The sequence below is a fragment of the Carlito syrichta genome, unplaced genomic scaffold (assembly GCF_000164805.1).
Source record: "Carlito syrichta isolate Samal-C Ts95f unplaced genomic scaffold, Tarsius_syrichta-2.0.1 Scaffold302587, whole genome shotgun sequence".
Taxonomy (NCBI): domain Eukaryota; kingdom Metazoa; phylum Chordata; class Mammalia; order Primates; family Tarsiidae; genus Carlito; species Carlito syrichta.
The window spans coordinates 327,419-349,662 of NW_007246683.1; the positions used below are offsets into that span (position 1 = coordinate 327,419).

General features: G+C 37.7%; 1 protein-coding gene and 1 pseudogene across 4 annotated transcripts in view; one reads left to right on the forward strand and one right to left on the reverse strand.

Moving 5' to 3' along the window:
- Positions 1–2,690: 2,690 nt before the first annotated feature.
- LRRC28 (leucine rich repeat containing 28) overlaps positions 2,691–22,244 on the forward strand; it is a 139,828-nt gene continuing 120,274 nt past the window's right edge. For 3 of the 4 annotated variants that reach the window (XM_021711798.1, XM_021711799.1, XM_008056974.2), the window contains exons 1-2: positions 2,693–2,920; positions 21,895–21,935. In XM_021711798.1, coding sequence (XP_021567473.1) covers positions 2,753–2,920; positions 21,895–21,935 — 209 coding nt within the window. In that variant the 5' untranslated portion in view covers positions 2,693–2,752. Of the gene's footprint in view, positions 2,921–21,894; positions 21,936–22,244 lie in introns of all 4 variants that reach the window. The other variant, XM_021711800.1, reaches the window with a different exon arrangement.
- Positions 5,642–6,260, reverse strand: LOC103259290 (annotated as a pseudogene).

The following is a 22,244-nucleotide window of genomic DNA, read 5'->3' on the forward strand; positions in this document are numbered from 1 at the left end:
CTGTATGTGCATGAATGCATATTGGAATACTACGAGCATTGTTGACTTTTCTCAGCTTTTGGATTTCATTTGTATAGTTTTTCTCTCCAAGTCTTTGTGGCAAGATGCATTTTAACGGGGTGTGATGTTTTTGAGGCAGCCAGTCCCAGCCAGAGCACTCAGAAGGAAAGCCGTCGGGTTACAGGGAATCTCCTTATTCAATCTTCCTTCAGTGAGTGTGGATTTTGGATATAGCTTTACTTTACAAAGCAAGCCTTCCATTTGTGAAAGCTTTGCCTGCCACATAAATGATAGAAAGACGCGCTGACCATAGGAAGTGCGTGAATGGCTGCGTTGTAGAATGGTGCATGAGCTTTGCAGTCAATCCGCCTGCGAGGGATGCTGGCGAGTTAATTACCTTCTGAGAAACTCAGTTTCCTCATCTGTAAGATGGGCCAAATAATGTCAATAGCAGTGCATGGTGATAAGGATTAGAGATCCTTATGGCATATTGCAAGTGTATAGACTCCATAAGTGGTCTTGAGATGGGTAGATGAAAAATCAGCCTTGCAACATTACTCCACATGTTCTAATTTCATCCATTCATCAGATGCTTGAAGGCTTACTTTTAGACATTGTGCTAGATGCAGGTATGCAAGCGTGGTGAAAGCAGCAAAGTCCTGCCCTCAGGATCTTACAGACTTCTGGCTAGCTTGACAATAAACAGGTGCACCAATAACTAGATAGATTGCAAATTGTCCGAGACCCTTGAGGAAAAAACAGCTGGGTTGCTCTGAAAGCATACCAGGGATATACTTGGGGATAGGGAAGGATTTGTACATTGAAACCTGGAGGATGATGGGACATTGTTTTCCAGGCTAAGAGGAGAGCAGCAAGTTCTGGGAGGTGTTGGTAGTTTTGAGGAGTAGAAAAGCCCTGGAACTTGGTGAGAAGCTAAGTAAGAGTGCTGGAGAAGTGGGTAGCGGCAGATGGTGAGGAGCCCTGAAGGCGTGGTATGAGTTTGTTTTTCTAAACAAGAAGCTTCTGAAGGGTTTGTTTAGTATGTATGCCTGAGAGTGATATGTAATTGGATTTACATTTTTAAAGTTCACTGCTGTGATTAATGTGTTGGAAGTGACTAGTGTGGATACAGGGAGACCAGTAATACAGGTGGCCAGGCAGGAGATGACAGTGGCTTATGGTTTTGGCAGATGGAGAGATTTGGATGGATTTGAGATGTATTGTGGAGATGGAAGCCACTAGCCTTGTGATAGATCGGAGGTGGTTGATGAATGAGAGCATGAGATCGTTCATGACTTTCAGCTGTCCCGCTTGAGCCACTGAGCGGATATAGGTGTGCTGAGCTGGGAGACCCTGGAGAGATTTGGATTGGTGATGAAAATCAAAAGCTCTCTTTGAATGCCTTAAGTTTGAGATGCTCGTGAGCCATTAATACCGCTTCTAGTTTACTAGTTTAGTGAATAATTACCTAGAAAGTTTTACTTTCCATGCTGAATCATCAATGTTATTTGTAGTCTACTTCTTGCATTACAGGTGAGAGACTGAGTATCTTGTACAAAGTCACATATTGTGTCTCACATAGTAGGTAAGGAGATGGAATAAATATGAGAAAGTATTAGATTCTTATTTTGCATTGAGAGTATTACAGAATAGTTCATATCACTGGGTCGATGCATAGGTGTGTGGCATTTTTCACTTGCCTGTGGAATGCAAATGTGGAATGATGGTTGACTGGTACATTTCATCATGTTTGCTGATTCCCTGGTTGGACCTGGCTTCATACCCTTGCTATTATTCCTTGAGTTGTTTCACTTCCGAGAAATATAGATGCCTTGAGTTTGTTTCTTTTTGTGTTGAGTGTTAATGAAGTTTGTTTCAGCTCTGTGCCCAGTGGATAAGATAGCAAATGTTACTTCTCTTCCCATCCTTGTCAAAATTTTGGAGCTAGACAAGAATTTAAGATATACTGTCCTGGATTCAGGCCTTCAAACCTATACATTAATTGTTATCTCCATTTTATATATTGGACAACAGAGGTCCAGAGAGTTTGAAATAGAATGACACAGGGCCCGTGTTTCCTAGTGCAGTGTTTCTTCTTTCACTGAAATAATTTAAAATAAAGAAACTGGCCCTGGACCTATTTCTTTGCTACTTCTGATAATCTGTAAACCTAAAAAGAAAGAAAAGGAAAAATGAGTTAAAGAAAAAATTAGAATACAGGGCAATATTTAAATACTAAGAAATGAAGGAAATTAAGGTATTGGTGCTCTAGATAATAATATGTGTATTTTAATACTTTTGAAATATCTTAAGCTAAATATAAAATGAGATAGTTCAGAAAGGAAATGAGGTTTGCTACATTAGATTTTTAAGCTGCTTCTTTGGTTGCGTGTTACGAAACTGGTCACATTCTCTTAGACAAGGGTTCCTGTCTCAAGTCTAAAAACTTATTTTCATTAGGACCATTTCTAATAAGCATTAACTATTGCTTAATCAGAGGTTTCTTAAAAAAATTAAATTGTTGCATCTTTTAATCTCCTAAATATGTGTGACAATTTTAATTGTTATGAAAAAAATATAGAATTGAATGTGTGATTATCTTTTTAGTGTCTGCAAGTAGTTTTGTATGCTAACTGGTTTATATGCCAGTGCTTATAAGAAGTCTTATAATGAATAATTTTTCTTTTTATAGAAATGGACCAATTTTGACAAGATGTAGTACCACAGCGTGGCTGATGGGATATATTCAGTCATGGCATCTGAACTTTGTAAAACGATCTCTGTGGCAAGACTGGAAAAGCACAAGAATTTATTCTTAAATTATAGGAATCTGCATCATTTCCCACTGGAGTTACTGAAAGATGAGGGACTGCAGTACTTGGAAAGACTGTATATGAAAAGGAACTCCCTTACAACCTTGGTACAGTATTATTTTGCATTACAAAGAATCATTTATAAATGTGATCCTGACCAAGATACATTTTATATATCCTAAGATATTCAGACGAAGATGTCTATCCCATTTTCTGAATTTGTTATCTAAGTTCCTGCAATTCTCAGGTTGCAGGAGGAATTGTGTAGAAAAGCAAAATATTCACTAATGTACCACTTATAAAATTAGTCCCCAGTCAAAACCCCCTCTTCGTTTAGCGTGTGTATCTGTCCTGACTTGTGATTTGTGTGTTAAGCTTCCTAGGTGACTTTTGGATGTTACAGCACTCAACCCCCCAGATAAAAAGCAAACAAGAGAAAGACTAACAGGGATGACTTTGAGTTATAGGCATTAAAAAGAGAATGATTTGAAGATTAAAGAATTGAGAGAGGCATTTAGGAAGCTTAATACAACCTTTGTTTTGAAAACAAGACAAAACCTTCTTTATGATTGCCCTATGAAAATCAAATTATTTTGAATTGGGCTATCATACAATTTGATGGGAAAAATTTTCCCACAAGCGCAACATTTGATTCACTCTTATGTTCTAAGAATAAGCACGTAGTTTTCATTATGACCCAAATGTTATTACTTACAAGGCAAAGAAACTATAAGTTTTTCCCCAGAGAATGTTCTAAACAATGTTTTGAGTTCCACTATTGACTATAAAATTTGATCTCCATTTTAAATGGATTTACTTTGTATGACCTTTCTTATTATCACTTAGTCTCATTTGAGTCTTGTAGTTGAATTTTACTTCTCACTCATTCTAGATGATTTATGATACCTTATTTTTGTTGTTGTTGTTTTGTGTGAATTGACCCATTCTTCATTCCCTTCTCTATACTGCACTTTCCTAAATATCTGGAAAGTGTAATCTTACTGACTTCATATATATGACACATTTTCTTGGAATAGTTTTAATTTATGTAAAAGCACTATAAAATTTGTTTATCTTTGCTGTGTCTGGAAGAAAGTGGATGTGTATTTTTATTTTTTGTGTTTGGCGTTTGGTATATATATTGAGTGCCTAGTAATATTTTTTAAATTAGATTTTTCAGTTTTCCAACTTGAAAATTCTATATATAGTTATAAGACTCCTTGTTGCAAAACTATTATTGCTTGATGGGAAATCATATTTACCTAATTTTTTTTAACCCTTTAGGGAAGAAGTGATATCAAAAATATTTTGTCAAGGATTATAGCTCAGACTTTCCTGTGTTTGTTATTTATGTACAAAGAAAAATTTGTGAGTGGATTACTTATTAACTATAAGACATAGCCCAGTGGGGTAGACTTTGTTCAAAGAATTGACCTTTGCTTATAAAAGTTAAAATAAACTTTTGGTCTTGTGGTAGTTACTCAGTTTCAATTTTTTATTTATGAAAATACCTAAGTATCTACTATACAGTTTAAATTGATGTTCACAACAGCTCTTAGCAATACATTTCAATTCATGCTCTGCCACCTTTTTAATTATTAAAGATTAAATTGTTGTATATGTTTATAATGTTTGATGCGTGTATTTAATTTAATTGGTTTCTCTTAGCTGGAACATTTGATTCATGTATCAAATAACTTTGTAAACTCTAAAGTGCTGTACAGATATTGGAATGGTGGGAATAGTAGCATTTATCCCAAAGCCATCTCATCCCCTGATTACATTGGACATAATACAGCTTAACTGCGGTGTTTGAAAGCAGATGAAACATTACTTGTCCTAGAGTGCTCTGAACTATCAACTCTTAGGGCTTTTAGGTTATTTGTTGGTGTTAAAGACAAAATATAGTTTCTAAAGGAAATTAATTGTAGAATTTGATTTACAACTGCAATACTGAATGGGGAGAAAAGGATTATTGGAAATATATAGTATCTCAAATAAATTATAGGTTAATTGACCTTTTAGTTACTTATTTTTAACAAACTTGGGAACCAGCCAATCATTTCCATTTTTGTGTTCTTTTATTATTTCTTGTTAACACTGTATTTTTGTGTTAAATACATTTTCCTCCTTCCTCCCTATCCCTCAGCATGTGAGGCCTCTTGGTGAGAAGAGAGGCCGTCCCTGATGTGCAGCCTCTGCCCTTCTCCCTTTTGCCCTTCAAGCCGCTTGGTATATAGCACAGCAGCCTGTTTGTAGGATGATTGTTTGGCAAATGTTCAGACTTCAGGGACTACCCACATTTAGAACTAAAGCACAGGAAAAAAGCTATTTTATACATTTATTTTATTTTATTTTTTAATAAAAAAATTCTATTTACTTAAAGGCATTCAGAATGTCAACAAAACAGCTGCAACTTTTTTTTTTTTTTGCAATTACAGAGTGGTATTCAGTTAACAGTCAACAATTATTTCGTATAAGCTGCATCAGAGACAACTGAAGATGGGAAAACTACCATCCCCATATATAACTACCATCTCCATATAATTTGTGCTGTGCACCAACAAGAACCTGCTTTAAATTTCCATGCCAATTTACAACCCCCATACTGTGCCAGGCAAGGTTAGTGACTATTGAAAATACCACCAGGACAGGGCTATCTAAAGACACATTTGGTAGTGTGTTAACTATACAAAAAAAGACACTGTACAGTTTAAAAACAAATCTTACACAACCTTACATTTCAGTTTTTTTCTTTAAAAGGAGTGAGTTGTGTACAGGGGAGTTAAAGGCTTTATAGACAAGAAAAAAACTGCACTAGAACCAACTTATTCATCATCTTCATCTTTGTCTTTGTCTTCCTCCTCTTCCTTGTCCTCTTCGTCCTCCTCACCTTCTTCCTCTTCCTTCTTTTTCTTGCTCTTTTCCGCCTTGATGACTCCCTTTTTTGCCGCATCGGACTTGCCTTTGGCTCGGTAAACGGCAATATCCTTTTCGTATTTCTCCAGCTTCATGGCCTTCTTCTCCTAAGGCTGCTTGTCATCCGCAGCAGTGTTATTCCACATCTCTCCCAACTTCTTTGCGACATTCCCGATGGACAGGCCGGGGTGCTCTCCTTTGATTTTGGGGCAATACTCAGAACAGAACAAGAAGAAGGCCGAAGGAGGCCTCTTGGGAGCGTTGGGATCCTTGAACTTCTTTTTTGTTTACCCTTTGGGAGGGATATAGGTTTTCATTTCTCTTTCGTAATGGACCTTGTCGGCCTTTGCCATGTCTTCAAATTTTCCCTTCTCTCTAGCAGACATGGTCTTCCACCTTTCTGAGCACTTCTTAGAAAACTCTGAGAAGTTGACGGAAGCATCCGGGTGCTTCTTCTTGTGCTCCTCCCGGCAAGAATGTGTATGATGACATTTTGCCTCTTGGCTTCTTAGGATCTCCTTTGCCCATGCTCAGTTATTTTTCCTCGGCGTGGCACCGAGTCGCCTGGTGCCCGTCCGGCTCTCACCTGCCCTGGCACTGTCTCTGTGGAGCTCAATGTACTGCAATGGCCTATTTTATACATTTAAAAGGATAAACTTTTTCATTTTTTTATTACAAAAATGATATATGCTCTTTCTCAAACAACATAGAGAAATATCTGGAAAGCAGTCCTCTCTCTCTTTGTCTCATTTTGTGGAGTCACCACCATTAATAGTTTTAGATGTATCCTTCTGTCTTAGTCCACTTGGGTTGCTATAATAAAATGCCACAAACGGAGCGGCTTATAACAACAGAAATTTATTTTTTACAATTCTGGAGGCTGGGAAGTACAAGATCAAGGTGCTGACAGACTTGGTGTCTGGTGAGGTCTCTTTTCTTGGTTCATAGATGGGGCATTCTTGCTGTATCTGCATTCTTGCTGTATCCGCATGCTTGCTATATTTTCTGAAAAAAGTTATCTCTCGGGTCTTTCTTAAAGGGCACCAATCCTGCTTGTGAGGGCTCTACCCTCATGACCTCGTCACTTCCCAAAGGCCCCACCTCGAAATACCATCATCATCTTGGGGGTTAGAATTTCAGCATATGAATTTGGGGGGGGACACAAACATTAAGACCATAGGCTTGTGTTTATGTAATTATACATTCTATTTTTCCTTTTTAATAACAAAGAATCATACCATACATATTTTTCTACAAGTTTCCTTTTTCATTTCTTGATATTGTCATTCCACTTATCTGTAGGCCAGTAGATATTCATACATCCTTAAGTGTATGGGTGTATTTAGGATAGTCTCAAAAGTAGAATTGCTGTGTTAAAGGGTAGACACATTTTACCTTTTAGAATACTTTTAAGCAGTAGTTCATTATGTAGTATTAATTCATACAGCTGAGAAACCTTAACACTTTTTTTAAACAAAATATAAGTTGGTTTACATAGGAATCTAGTTTTGTAATTAATAGGTGAATATGATTTTGGTTTCTAACATTTACATTAGAAAATTTTTTAAAGAATTATTCTGTAATTACTTTAAATGCTACTCAAGAATTATCAGGTCTCTGATCTTTGTGATAGTTTTAAGATAAATAAGGTAATAGGAGTAAAATAGGGTGTGTGTTTGATTTGTGATAGGTATTCATGTAATTGCAGAATGAATAAATGGGTACAAAGAATTGCATAAGAACTGTATTGTAAGAATTCCAGACTGAGAGTCTTCAAGGGCAGGAACTGTCCTGAGTTCTGTATCCCCAGTACCTGGCCCACTGCCTAACGTTTATAGGACACATACTTTAATTCTATGTAGCAGAATTGTAGAAGATTTTAAAACTAAGATCCTGTTTACATGGCACTGAAGACTGACAGGATTTTAGGAAGAAGAGCATCATTCATTCAACATGTATTTATTGAGTGCTTGCTGTAGACATATCATGGGACACGTTCTTTCATGGAATTTTCATTTGTTGGCATTCCAAGTTGAAGAAAAAAATATGAACTACGACTCAATTGCAAAATGTTTAGGGGACAAATCTAGGTGTCTTTTTGGCTTGGGGCAGTGGTTTCGTAAGTTCCTCAGAGCCTCAGATTTCTTAAGCAGCGCTGAGGTAGGGACCAAGCAGTCATGTGTCTCCACTTTGGGCAGAGCTGCCCTTCTTTTGTTTGCCTTGTGCACTGGTGGTCTACACAAAACCCCCACATGGCTGGGATATGCTGAGGACCTCTAGTAAACGTTTTCATACCCAACTTAGAACCGTTTATTCAAAAAGTTCAGTGAGTAAAATAGTCTCCTTCAATCTGTAACCCCTCTCCTTCCAAGGAATTGTATGGAATCTCTAGGAATCCACAGAGTGGAATAGAAAGTTATGGACTTCACATAGAGTTTGAGGGAGAGCATCAGGAGATAAAGCGGAAGTAAGAACTCTGAGTAGGGGCCAGGTCAGTTTGAATCTTACATAGCTGTAAGGCAATGGAGAGCCACTGAATGTTTTTTGAGGTGAAACTAACAAGGCTGCCTAGGGTTAGGTTAGTAACCCTAACCCTAACTGTAGCTTTTATTCTTATGGATCTTATCAGGATAAGTTTTGTAAATGTAATACGTTTGTTTTATACAATGGCTCACTTTTTTTATTGATCATTTTAAACAACATCAAGTAAATGAACTTTAAACTGACTGCCAAAGCATGGTGTTCATTTGTTTTTTTCACACATATCAGAGGAGTACCTCAGTGTACCAGACTTTGTGCCAGGATCCAAGGTGGTGGACAGGACAGCCCTGCTCTCAAGGAGCCTCTGCTCTGCTGGGAAGATAGCTGTTAAACAGTATTTACTGGTCTGCTGGCTTGGTCTTTGGCAAGGATTATTTAACCAATTCCAGGGATCAGGGATAGTGTCCCTGAAGAAGTGATATTAAGCTGAGACTGAAGGGATGAGTAGGCATTAATTGAATGAGAAGGAATGAAGAACTTTACAGACCGAGGGAAGCACAGTCCGACACCCTGACTGTGGAAGGAGTGGCATGAGCACAGAGAGTGAATTGAACAGTGGAAAAGGCTGGGAGGGGCCAGGCCACACAAAACCTCTAACATGTTAAGGTTTGGGGACTTCGTAGCTAGTGAAGATGTCCAAGGCAAGATATTACATAGGCAGGTAGACAAGAGTGGTGGCTGTACAGGTGGTGATGAGATTTCAGGTGGTAAAAAATAAGCCCGTGTTGGCCAGTTCCAGTATTCCATTTCCCTGGGCATAGTGGTTGGCCCAGCCTGAAGATTTTATCTGGGACTTTGGGGGAAAGGCACACTCGATGAAGGCTGCTAAACTGATGGACTCTCAACCTGCAGCTGCTAATGTCTGTCTGGGCTACTGTCTAAGAGTGAAGCAAGCAGAGAGGAAGCAAGTCTGAGGTAAAGAGAGAAGGAGCCCTGGTGATATCATTTGAATCCCTGGATCCAGTCTCACTGACGTTGGATTTTACGCCTGGACTTTTTCCTGTTCATTCACTTATTTATTCATCATTCATTTAACACGTTTATGGAGTGCCTATTATATTGTAGTTACCTGAGTTGATAACATTTCTTTTCTTCCTCCTCATTCTTCTTTTTGCTGAAAACTAGTTTGAAGTGTTTTTCTTTTCTTTGAAACCGCGGGTTTCCTGATGAATAATATGATTTCTAGGTTTTAGGTTTGAGTACCTGTGCATGGTGGCTTTCTGGGTGAGGGAATATTGGAGGTGGAGGAGGTTTGGAGAGTAAGTGTTCTCAGGACCCCTGAGAGTTCTCTCTCTCTCTCTATCTATATATATATATATATATATATATATATACACACACATGAATCTGTGGCGTATTGATGACAATAAAAGCCAAGGGTAAGAATGAAATTGCTTAAGAATTGAAAAAGGAATTCCTTTAAATTTCTCCATTTCTCATAAGAAGATGAGGAGCACCTGTCAGAGATGCAGAAGAGAAGTTGGGTTTGGTATTGTGGAGGCCAGAGGAGGGATTGTTTTAAGAGGGAGTAATTGGTGCCTATATATCAAACAAGATGAAGATCAATATATGTCCAAGGATTTTAGTGACAAAGTGATGGTGACTGTGTTGAGGGGTACAAGCTCTAGGGAGTAGAATTCAATTTGAGTAGATTAAGTAGTGAGAAGGAGGTGAGAAAAATAGGTGGCAGGTGTAGATGGGTCTTGAAGTTTGGCTGTGATATGGATAGGCATAGCTGAAGGGGGTTTGGCCACAAGGGAGATTATTTTTTCTTTTCTCCCCTTCTTTCTTTACTCTTCCTCTCCTCTCTTTTCCAAGAGATGAATTGAGCCTATCTAAATGTTGGTGGGAAATCTCCATTAGAGAGGAGTTGAAGATACAGAAAAAGGGAATAATTAGAAGCCCCAGCTTCCTGAGAGGGTAGGAGAGGAGGGCTCCAGAGCATACATGAAAGGACTGACCTTGGGAGTAGTATTCTCTCCTCCGTTGTAACAAGTAAAGAAAGGGAGGGCAAGTACAAAGATAGACATAGATTGAGGGAGTGGCTGTAGAGAGTTATTGTCTGGTGACTTTTCCAAGCGAGGCCTTCTGCCTGGGAGTGAAGACTTGTGAAGAGTGCAGGTTTGAAGAGTCACATGGCAGTTTGGCTAGAGAAAGGTAGTAGAAGAAAGTGGACTATTGCATTCATACAGGTGGAGATTTTTGCCAGGTGAATGCAATACAAGTACAGAGGGACTAGGAAGGTTTAGGATTTGAGCAAGAAAGTGATAAAAATGAAGAGGCATGAAATTTGAACTGGATTGGAGGCAAAGAAAAGAGTAGTAAATGAATAGGGAGAGTGGAGATGGGCCAAAGAACCCATTGCTGTTGGAAAAGTGTTATACTGGCATGACTGAGCAAGCCATTTGGGAGTTGCCATATTGTGGTGGTAGAGAGAGACTCTGATGACAAGGTCTAGGTGGGCGGGATGGAGGGGGTGAGGTGTAGCCTTGCCCTCCTCCCCCCATCAGTAGCTGGCATGTTTGTAAGAGAAGGAGAAGGAGCAGTCACCAGTTCTTCCTAATTCTGAGGTTTACGCAGGGAGGAACTTAGCAGCAGGAGCCTCGGAGTACTGCAGTTCTAAGAAGGGATGCTTCATTGTTTGGTAGCAAAACACAGGACTGAGAGATAATAGACTCAGGCTGTATGTGCTTAACCTCTTTGGATCTCAGTTCTTTCATTTATATAATAAAAGGCCACAAGAGACTTGGAGGAAAACAGAAAATCTCTGCCTGGAAGCAAAATCACTTAATGAATCTGGCAACGTCTTCTAATGGTAGCTGTTGGCTTTCCTGAGGAAATAAGAGTGACTTGCCCAAATACTTGCTAATTTTGTGTATAAATATGAAAGGACAAAAAAGAGGCATCAAAATTTTAATGAAAGAGGAGAACTTGGCTTATAGCTAAGCAACAAGAGCAAGTGGATACTAATAAAGCAATTAATCTATGCAACAAGAGAGAATTTAACTGAAAAATTACATTTTGCTGAGATTGAAGGAACAGACGAGGTCTATCAGTCATGTTCTTGAATTGGGCCAGGAGATGAGGCACAGATGTTTTTTCTTTCCTATTGACCCAGGAGAAAAAATTCCTGACTTACCACATCAAATATTAATAGGCAAATGATAAAAGAATACTGATAGTAAAAACACATAAAAAGATGGTCAGCTTTTAGAAGCAATAAAACACTGATCTAACACAGACCAGTGATCTATCAAAATCCTTTCAGATTGGCTAAGATTAAAAAGATTAATACCTAGCCAGGCACAGTGGCATGTGCCTGTAATCCCAGCTATTCAAGAGACTGTGGACGGAAGATTGCCTGGACCCTGGAGTTCAGGACCAGCCTGGACAACATGGCAAGACCCTGTCTCAAGGAAAAAAAAAATATTAACACTTAGTGTTAAAGATAATTAATACTCAGTGTTGGAGACAGTGAAGAGATACTGTCACATATGCATAAAGGTAGTGAAAATTGATCTTTTTTACATGAGTGCATGTTTGAATCAGCATTTTTCACTTGCAAGAATTTACTCAACAGAAAAAAACTCAGGCCAACAAGGATGTCCGTCAGAGAATTGTATATGATTGAAAATTGTCAAAACCTAAATGTTAATCAATACTAGACTGGTTAAAATCTGATAGCTGCTAACATCATTCGAGTCTTTACCAAGTGCTTAACCTGTTTAAGGAAATTGCGTATATTATTTAATCCTCTAGAAAATCCTGTGGGGAAGGCACTATTATCCTTATTTAATAGATAAAATAATAAAGGCATAAAAAAGGTATGCATCACACTTAATGATTATTGCTATGGATGGATGGGAAGGGTGGGGACTGAAAGAAGCAGCTTTACTTAAGTATTTATAGTAAAAGGGAAAGACTTTGCTATTAAGTCTTTTTTATATTATTTTCAATAAATATTATTTTTATAATTAAGAATCAATTAAAATTAAAATGGTTAGAATATAGTACCACTAAGGTTTTATCAAGCTCTCAAATGTTGTTAATCAGTAAGTTCAAATATTTTGATTTATGGTGGTGGTGCTGTATTAACATAGATTACTCCCTTGCAGCTGGTGGCTAGATTGAGGGTGGGAGAGGCTGATGGCACAGCTACATGTGCCTGCCCCTTTGAAGTTGATAATGGTAGGATTCGGATCAGATGAGCACTGGAACATATTGAGGGAAAAACAGTAAGTTAAGGAGATGGGATAAAAGAGCATCATGCCACCAAGTGTGACCAGAGAGAGAGGGAATTAAGTTTTGTTGTTTGTCTGGATCATTTTGAATTTAGTACAGGGGGCTTCCCCTGTCTGTTGGATCCTTGCAGCTTCAGCTGCTAGGGTGCAGGGCCTCCATAATCACCATGATTGCTCTGCTCTTGAACTAACTCTGTATAAAAAGCAAATTGAGTTCTTAAATTAACATGTGGAAATAGATGAGTATGTCCAATAGTAAAGTATTCCAATGGTCTGTTTGTGTTTTAATGTTTATATGTAATACGTGGTATGGTCCTGGAAAACAGTCATTACAAATTTTTCCTGTCTGGGTAGTGCACATGTGCCTGAAAATTAAGAGTTGTGTTAATAAATCAAAGCTTCTTTTCCTGTTGAATCTTCAGATTTGGAAATTTCCCTCTCATTGTTACTGGTTAATTAACAGTGGTTCCTTGACAAGTAGCTGAGAAACTGTAGATAAGCCTCATATGTGTCATGACTTAAATATTTGTATTTAAGAAAATTAACACCTGTCTTATAATTTAATTCTCTTTATTGAATCATAGAATTTTAAAGCTAGGAACTTTATTGATAATTTAGATCATTTTTTTTTCTTTTCTTTTTTTTTTTGAGTTGGAGTCTCACCCTGTCGCCAGGCTGGAGTGCAGTGGCATGTTCACAGCCACCGCAGCCTCGACCTGCTGGGCTCAGGCTATCCTTCCGCCATAGCCTTCCAAGTAGCTGGAACTACAGGCACACGCCACTGCATCCAGCTAATTTTTTGATTTATTATAGAGACGAGGTCTCACTAAGTTGCCCAGGCTGGGCTTGAACCCCTGAGTTCAGGCAGTCCTCTCCCCTTGGCCTCCCAAAGTGCTGAGATTACAGGCTTGAGCCACCTTGCCCAGCCTAGATGATTTTTCTTTCTGAGGCAGCTAAGCATAGAAGAGGTTATTGAATGGTCTAAAGTTACTCACTTAGCACCAGTTAGAGCAAAGACAAGGTCTCTTAATTTATAGTCCAGTTAACTTTCATTTTAATTCTATAGGTATTTACTGATGACCTCTTTCTAGCCTAGCACCATGTAGTTAAAATTTAACCATATTTACCTACTGTGGAGCAATGTGGTGTTGCATGTTAAGTGAATTTTCGCAGCTAACCTCTGTAAAGTTTACCTCGGAATTTTCTTGTTAGTAAAAGTCTAACTTAGTAGAAATACTTTTAAAGCACGCATCATTCTTTTCTTTCTTAAATAAAGCAGGAGGAGCCTGGCTTAACCTACTCTTTGGGATTCCTAATTTCTGCCTGGAGTATGAGTGTGGATGGTAAGACGTGGCAGGGCTGAGGGGTCTTTCCCTTTCATCAGACCATTTTCTTGTGTACTTGAAGGGTATTATTTGCAGCAGAGACTCAAAAGCCATTGCCATGTGTGTTTTCCACAAGTTTAAATTCATTTTCAACCACCCACTATACTACATGTAGCTGTGCCACTTTTCTTGCCATCAGCCTGTGCACACCAGTGTCTAAATGTTAACCCACCAAATCAACCAACAAGTATATACATTATATAAGTGAGGCACTTGAAATATCACACATTGAGCTAGAGCATGCAACTCCCCCAAACAATTATGTCATAAATAATTATTCAGACTAGGTGTAATTTTAAACAGTTGACCTGGATTTATGGAAATAAGTGTCTTTTTGTTTTGTTTTGAGGTGGGAGTCTTACTCTGTCACTCAGGCTTGAGTACATTGGTGCCATTATGGTTCACTGCAGCCTCGACCTCTTGGGCTCTGGTGATCCTTCTGGTTCAGCATCCCTAGTAGCTAGGACTTACAGGTGCATACCACCATGCCTGGCTAATTTTTTCTATTTTTTTATAGAGATGAGGTCTCACTGTGTTGCCTAAGTTGGTCTTGAACTCTTGCGCTCAAGTAATCTTCCTGCCTTTGCCTCCCAGAGAGCTGGGATTATAGGTGTGAGCCACCATGCCTGGTGAGGTATAAGTGTTTAATATTCTTTTTTTTTTGCATGTATTTTTCTATTGCTTTGAAAATTCCAATGAGAAAATCATACTTATTGAATGTATATTTAATAATTAGATTTTTTTAAAAATAGAAAGCTGGATAAGGACAATTGATTCTCTAACCTTTAACCCTTGTTTATGATATTTATGTAATTTTCATCTATAAATATATTTTTTAAAAAATTTTTTATTATAAAGATTTGGGGTACAATTCAGGGTTAGGTATATAAACATTGATCATGCAGGTACCCTTGTTGATGAGGTATCCCCCTCCCTATAAATAGATATTTTTAATATTAATACTTCAAGAGGCATTTCAGCAATTTTTAATGCTATTTTTTTGAAAAAATCTTTTCTTGATAATCTAATTTTTATAAAACTGATACTTTTTAAAAGTGTACTGAATGCACAATATTTTTAATTTTGAGCATATTTTCTGTAATTTTTTGCTAAGTTAAAAATATCAGTCTTAAAGTTTGTGTTACATTTTTCACAATAAAAACATTTTTAAAACACTTAACATTTTAAAATTTCATTTCTTAAGATGACAGTTTCATGCTTTAAAGTACTAAGTAAATACTTCATTTATTTCTGAGAAAAATAATAATAGTTATTCATATAGTTAAATAGTTCTTTTTTATGTCTTATATTTAAAAGTTCTGATGTCTTATATTTAAAACATTCTGCACTCTAATATGGTAGCTACCAGCCCCACGTGGCTATTAATGTTTAAATTAAAGTAAAATAATATGAAAAATTCAATTCCTCAGTCACATGACTACATTTTAAATACTTCATAGCCACATATGGCTAGTGACAGCCATATTGGGCAGCACAGATAGATGCTATTTCCTTTATGGCAGAGAGAAATAAGAGAAAGGAAAATGTGTACTTAATGGGAAGTGAGTCAAGAGACAGAGACAAATGGCAGAGGACATCAGGGAGTAAATGGTAACTAGGACTCTGGAAGCTTCTGTGCTACTGCAGGAGGAAGACTTTCCTGGTTATCTTTCTCTAATCCTATTAGCCTGCTAGGGTCTCTTCTTCCATTACTAGTATTGTTCTCTAACATATATAAAAACAGAAATACAGGAGGAGGAGTGGGCAGATATTTCTGGTAGGAAAAGAGGTCAATCACAGTCGTTTTTATATAGACACATGGTGTTTAACTCATACTGTGTACCTCCTCAGAAGCAATGACATCAGATTATTGATCCACCTAGAAAGCTTGTTGAGTGTGTTTGGTATTTGTTCATGAAGTACTTCTTCCTTCCAGTACCAAAACTTTGTTAACTTTTATTTATTTACTTATTTTTATTTTTTTGAGTTGGAGTCTCTGTAGCCCAACTTGGAGTGCAGTGGCACGCTCATGGCCACCACAGCCTCCATCTGCTGGGTTTAGGTGATTCTTCCACCTCAGCCTTTCAACTAGCTGGAACTATATGCATGTGCCACCATGCCCGGGTAATTTTTTGTTTTATTGTAGAGACGAGGTCTCACCAAGTTGCCCAGGCTGGTCTCGAACCCCTGGGCTCAGGCAGTCCTCTTGCCTTGGTCTCCCAAATTGCTGGGATTAAAGGCTTGAGCCACCGTGCCCAGCCCCAAAACTTCATTAACTTTTGTTTATGTTTTGTTTTTTGAGTTGGAGTCTTACTCTGTCACCCCAGCTGGGGTGCAGGGGCACACTCATAGCCACCCCAGCGTCGACCTGCTGGGCTCAGGTGATCCTTCTATTTCAACCTTCCAAGTAGCTGGAACTACAGGCGCATGCTACCATGCTCGGCTAATTTTTTGATTTATTGTAGAGATGGGGTTTCTCCAGGTTGTTCAGGCTGGTCACGAACTCGTGGGCTCAGGCAATCCTCTCACCTCGGCCTCCCAAAGTGTTGGGATTACTACAGGCTTGAGCCACTGCACCTGGTCAACGTCATTAACTTTTAAAAAATTGAGACAATTTTAAAATAATTTATTGAGGTGAAATTGACATAGCAGAAAAGTAATCATTTTGAAGTGGACAATTAATTAGCATTCACTGCATTCACAATCTGTGCACCCCACCTCTGTCTAGTTCCAAACATTTCCATCACTGTAAAGTAAAACCCCTTACCCATTAAGCAGTTTCTCTCCACTTTCCACTCCCACCCCCAGCCTTGGCATCCACTAGTCTGTGTTCTTGCTCTATGGATTGATCTATTCTGGATATTTCAGACAAATGAGATCCAATATGTGACTTTTTGTGTCTGGCTTCTTTCACTTAGCAAAATGTTTTCAAGGTTCACCCAAGTTGTAGCATGTACCAGTACTTCACTCCTTTCTGTAGATTCCATTGTATAGATATACTGCCATTTGTTTACCCATTTATCTATTCATGGCTATTTGGGCTGTTCCCACCTTTTGACCACTGTGAATAGCACTGCTGTGGATATGAGTGTACATATACATGTTTGGGGACCTGTTTTCAATTATTTTGGCTATATAAGTCGGAGATGAATTGCAGGATCATATGGTAATTCTACGTTTGACTTTTTGAGGAACAACCAAACTTTTCCACAGCAACTGAGCCATTTTACATTACCACCAACAGCGTACAAAGGTTCCAGTTTCTCCTCATCCTTACCAACACTTGTTGTTATTATTTTTTTATTGTGATAAGCTATCTAGTGGGTATAAGTGGTATTTCCTTGTGGTTTTGATTTGCATTTCCCTAATGACTAATGATGTTGAACATCTTTTCATATGCTTGTTGCCCATTTGTATATCTTTTTTGAAGAAATGTCTATTCAGATCCTTTGTCCATTTTTTAATTGAGTTGTCTTTTTTGTTGTTGAGTTGTAAGAGTTCCTTTTATATTCTGAATGCGAGGCCCTTATCTGTTATATGATTTGTAAATGCTTTTTCCCATTCTATGGGTTGTCTTTGCTTTCTTGTAATATCCTTAATGCATGGGAATTTTTAATTTTGTTGGAGTCAGTTTATTTATTTTTTTCTATTGTTGCTTGTGCTTTTGATGTAATATCTGTTAATCCATTGCCAAATACAAGGTCATGGAGATTTACTCCTATTTTTTTTTCTATGCATTATGGTTTAGTTTTGAAATTTAAGTTATTGATCCATTTAAAATTAATTTTTGTATATAGTATGAAATAGGGGTCCAAATTTATTCTGCTTCATTCTGCCTTTTATAACTGCTGTAAGGACCAAGGTGCATTTACTTTGCGTCTTCTTTGAAATACGTTGTTAGGGGCCAGGGTGGAGCAGGTTTTGCTGAACTCTGATTCCTACTGGCTTATGACAGCACAAATATTTCTTGTTCATACTGCACTAATCCCTCAGATAACTTGGGGATTTGGCTTGTGGTGTCCTTAGAGATGAATGAAGCCTGACAAAGCTTCTACCATCTGAAGGTCACTGTGGGAGAGAGAAGGTCTTTTGCACTCAGTCTCTTCAAGGCTTCTACTTTGACTTAATTTCACTGACCAAAGCTATGGTCAACGTGAAGGGAGAAGTGTAGTCCTACCAGGTTTGGAAGGAGAAGGAAAAGAAGTAGGTGGTGATACCTGCCAGAGGGTATCACTGAACATGGTGGTGTTTGTGAAATATTTGAACTATTTGTTCCAAAATACAAAATTTAAAAGCATCCCATTTAAAAGTTTAAAAGCACATGGTAAAGCATCATTTATTCATCATGATCGTTGAATCATGGTAAACAGTATACTAACTGTGTTTGCTGAAATTTGCTTTTGTACTATTTGTAAAGAAAAAGTTGTTTAGTTAATGATAATGTAAGTGAGATTTAATTAAGATAATCTTTAGCTTAATTAGAAAACCAATTTTCTAGTAATTTACTAGGAGTTATTTATGCGCAAGGAATTTGAGTGCAGGCTATTTATCTGTTAAAACTTTACTGTCTTAAAATTGTAAAAAAAAAAAAAGAGAGAGAGAGAAATAATAGTAATGACAGATTTGAGAAGCACTTGAAGACTATTGCTTTTATCAGGATTTCAAATTTAAACATTAAAGAAGCATATAACTTGTAAAGCCTATGGACATCCATAATCCAACATTAGAGTCTTGTTATCCACAGAGGAACAACAATTTTGACATTAATTTACAGTGATCCAGTCTCTTACTCACTATACTTCAATTTTAGAAGTCTAAAAATTAAAATGTATAGTGTTTCCCATACATTATTGAGCTACATTGGTAAAAATGTGGCGATAGAAAGCAGAGAATGATATTATAGATCACCAGTAGGTGTCAGTCACAGCCTGTGTAATGGGGCTGCTTATTTGCTAGGATTTGGGGCATCTATTCATATGTGGTTTTTGTTGTTTTAAGAGGCATTGTACTAATGGACCGCAGTTTTCTTAAGGTCAGTGTGCTTATTTTTAAATAAAAACACAATGTACTTACTTGTTAGTAAAGACACAGGGATGCACCACTGGCAGCAGAAGTATATTATTCCAGTGCTTATTTGTGTATATAGCTATAGCTCAAAATAATTTACTAGTTTGTCATGGAAAGATTAGAATATAATCTGATAGAGCCAAGTAGGCATCCAGAAAGAATGACCTTGGGTTGTGTGAGTTTGTGAGACACAATATTGATATTGTATCTAGATGAAACTAGATGAGGATGTAACAGTCTAACAACATTTCTTTTCTGGACAAGTCTTCAAGTCTTTCCTTTTTGTAGTAACAGCTATCATTAATCATACCCTCCCTCCCCTTCCCTAACTCCATCGTTCTTTAGTTTTCTTAGGATGCTTTGTATATGTGCCAATAAATGGAAGTGTGTATTATCCTTACTAAGAGAGATACTGAAAGAAACATTCCAGAGACCTGGATAGATCCACAAGTAACATTTGAGGAAGGACTTGTTTTTTCAAAGAACCTCATTAGGACAGGCACAGCAGCTCAGACCTGTAATCCCAGCACTTTGGGAGGCCGAGGTGAGAGGATTGCTTGAGCCCATGGGCTTGAGACCATCCTGGGAAACTTGGCGAAACCTCATCTCTACAATAAATCAAAAAATTAGGCAGGCGTGGTAGCACATGCCTGTAATTCGGACTACTTGGAAGGCTGAGACGATAGGATCACCTGAGCCAGTGGGTCGACGCTAGAGTGGCCGTGAGAGTGCCACTGCTCTCCGGCCTGGTTGACATGAGTGAGACTCCAACTCAAAAAAAAAATATATATATATATATATAAGCTCGGTGTGGTGGCACATGTCTGTAGTTCCAGCTACTTGGAAGGCTGAGGCAGAAGGATTGCCTGAGCCCAGTAGGTAGAGACTGCGGTGACTGTGAGCGTGCCACTGCACTCCAGCCTGGCTGATGGAGTGAGACTCCAACTCAAAAAAAAAAGAAAAGAAAAGAAAAGAAGGAACCTCATTACATATATGATGTCAAAACATGAGGTGAAAAATCACAGTGTTTAAAAACTGAATACAATTGGTTCTATCAAGAGTTAATATTTAATGCAATAAACAATATTCATATTCAGTGATATAGGGCTATCAAAACAGAGCAAGAATATGTAACTTGGGATATTGTTGCTAAGTATTTAAATGGATCAGTATACAAATATGAAATTAATAATGACATTTCTTTGTTTAAAACAAACGAGTGCATTTCCATTATGTTCAGATACTTTTTAAAAAAATTCCTTAGAATAAAAGATAAGCCCTTAATGATCTGTTCCTTGCTACTTTATGCAAAATCATGCATCTTCACAACCAATGGCTCAGATATACCAAACTAATGGTATTTGTCCTATTGAGTATTTACACCTCAAATTGTATATAATTGATTTCTTAATTAATGTAAAAGCATGTACTGTACATACCACATTTTAAAACTCAATTTTTCTATTATGAAAGACATACATGTTCATTGTTACAAACTCAAATGACAGGAGTAGATGGAGAAAAAGCAATTCTAGTTCTTTTTCTAGTGATAATCACTATTACTAAGTTTCTGTATGAAAAATTACTTTGTTATTACAAATCTAAATCTTTCTAGTCCTCAACACTTTAATTTTTCTATTGACACAGTGGTTTTCATAGCAGTATTTTTGAAAATGTAAGCTATCTGCAGGAGGACTGTTAGGGAGCTACAGCCAAATCATTATGTTTGCAATTTCCCAACCATATACGCGTCTCTTGCCTTTTCCTATGTTGCTGCTTGTGCCATCCAGTACTGCCCTCCTCTCTACCCCACATCAGCCTCTTACAAATTTTTTATACATCTTTCAGACTCAAGGCAGACCTAATTTCTTTTTAAAAAGCCATTCATCAGTCATTATTATTGATGTGTAGCTTATCCTACAGGAAGCTTGAATGTAGAATGAAAAAAATTGTTCCTGACTTGGTGTGGTTCTTCAATCTTGTGACTCATATCTTTTATGATATCTTATATCTGTGTTGTGTGTGTATGCTGGTGTGTGTGTGTGTATGCTGGTTTTCAGTTATTTATAGGAGGTTTTCTTCCCTACCGAGTGCCTCCAGCAGAGAGAAGCTTGCTTTGCTTTCAACCTGTGAGTGGAATTGTTCTAGGATTCTTTTCATAGCAAGGCCAATCCTTTCAGGGCTCTGACACTGAATAAGGGACCTAGATTTGTCTCCTTTTCTCTGTCCTCCCATTGGCCAATTTCCTGTCCCAGCAACATCACACCTCTATTCTGATCTGACACTCCCTTGGACCATGTGAGCTCCAGCTTCTGCTCTTCCTTCAGAGCTTAGCTGGGTCTGCTACCTGGGGATTTCTCTTACATGCTTTTGTGGAGCATGATTTGAAAGTTTGAAGCGTGTATTAGTTCTCAGGGTTGCTGCAACAAATTACCACAAATTGGGGGTTTAAAGTAACAGAAATTAATTCTCTCACGGTTCTGGAGGCCAGAGTCCACAATCAAGATGTGGTCAGGTTGGCTACTTCTCAGGTTTTTAAGGTTCTCATTCTGTGCTCCCAGCTTCTGGGTGTTGCCAGCAATCTTTGGTGTTCCTTGGCTTACAACTGTAGCACTCTTAATCTGGCTGTGTTGTCACTTGGTGTTTTTCCCTCTGTCCATGTCTGTTAAGCATATTTTTTATTTCTTCCATGATCATGGAATATGAAGTTTCTGGTTTTTCTAATGGCCATTTATTTTAAGTGTTGAAATTTATCAATTTAAATTGTAGTATGGTTTGTATAAGCATAAACCCCAGACCTGCTGATTTGTTATTTTCACATTTCTCAATTTACACCCCTCAAAAAGATAGTACTATGTGTTTAAGCTAGTTAGAAATGTTTATACATTTTTCAAAGATAAAATTTAATTCTGAGTTTTTAATTTGCAGCCAGAAAACCTTGCTCAGAAGCTTCCAAACCTTGTGGAACTGTGAGTCTGTTTATTCAAATTTTTAAAAAACAATGAAAATAATTTTAAATTATTTGGAATAATAGAATGTATCATTTTGATATATTGTTTTTTGGTATCACAATCATGGTGCTTATGTAGGTAGATTTGTGGCTCTGCTAAACCAAATAGTATTTTACCATTTAAATTTGTCTTTGAAATATCTCACCTCAAGGTCATGAAGTTGGGGAGAGAGGCATTTTCTCTTGGTGCAGTGTCTTGTCACAGAATCCTTCTGGATAGTCCACGTAATTGGGAAAATTCATTATTGTCATTACTACTGCTACATGT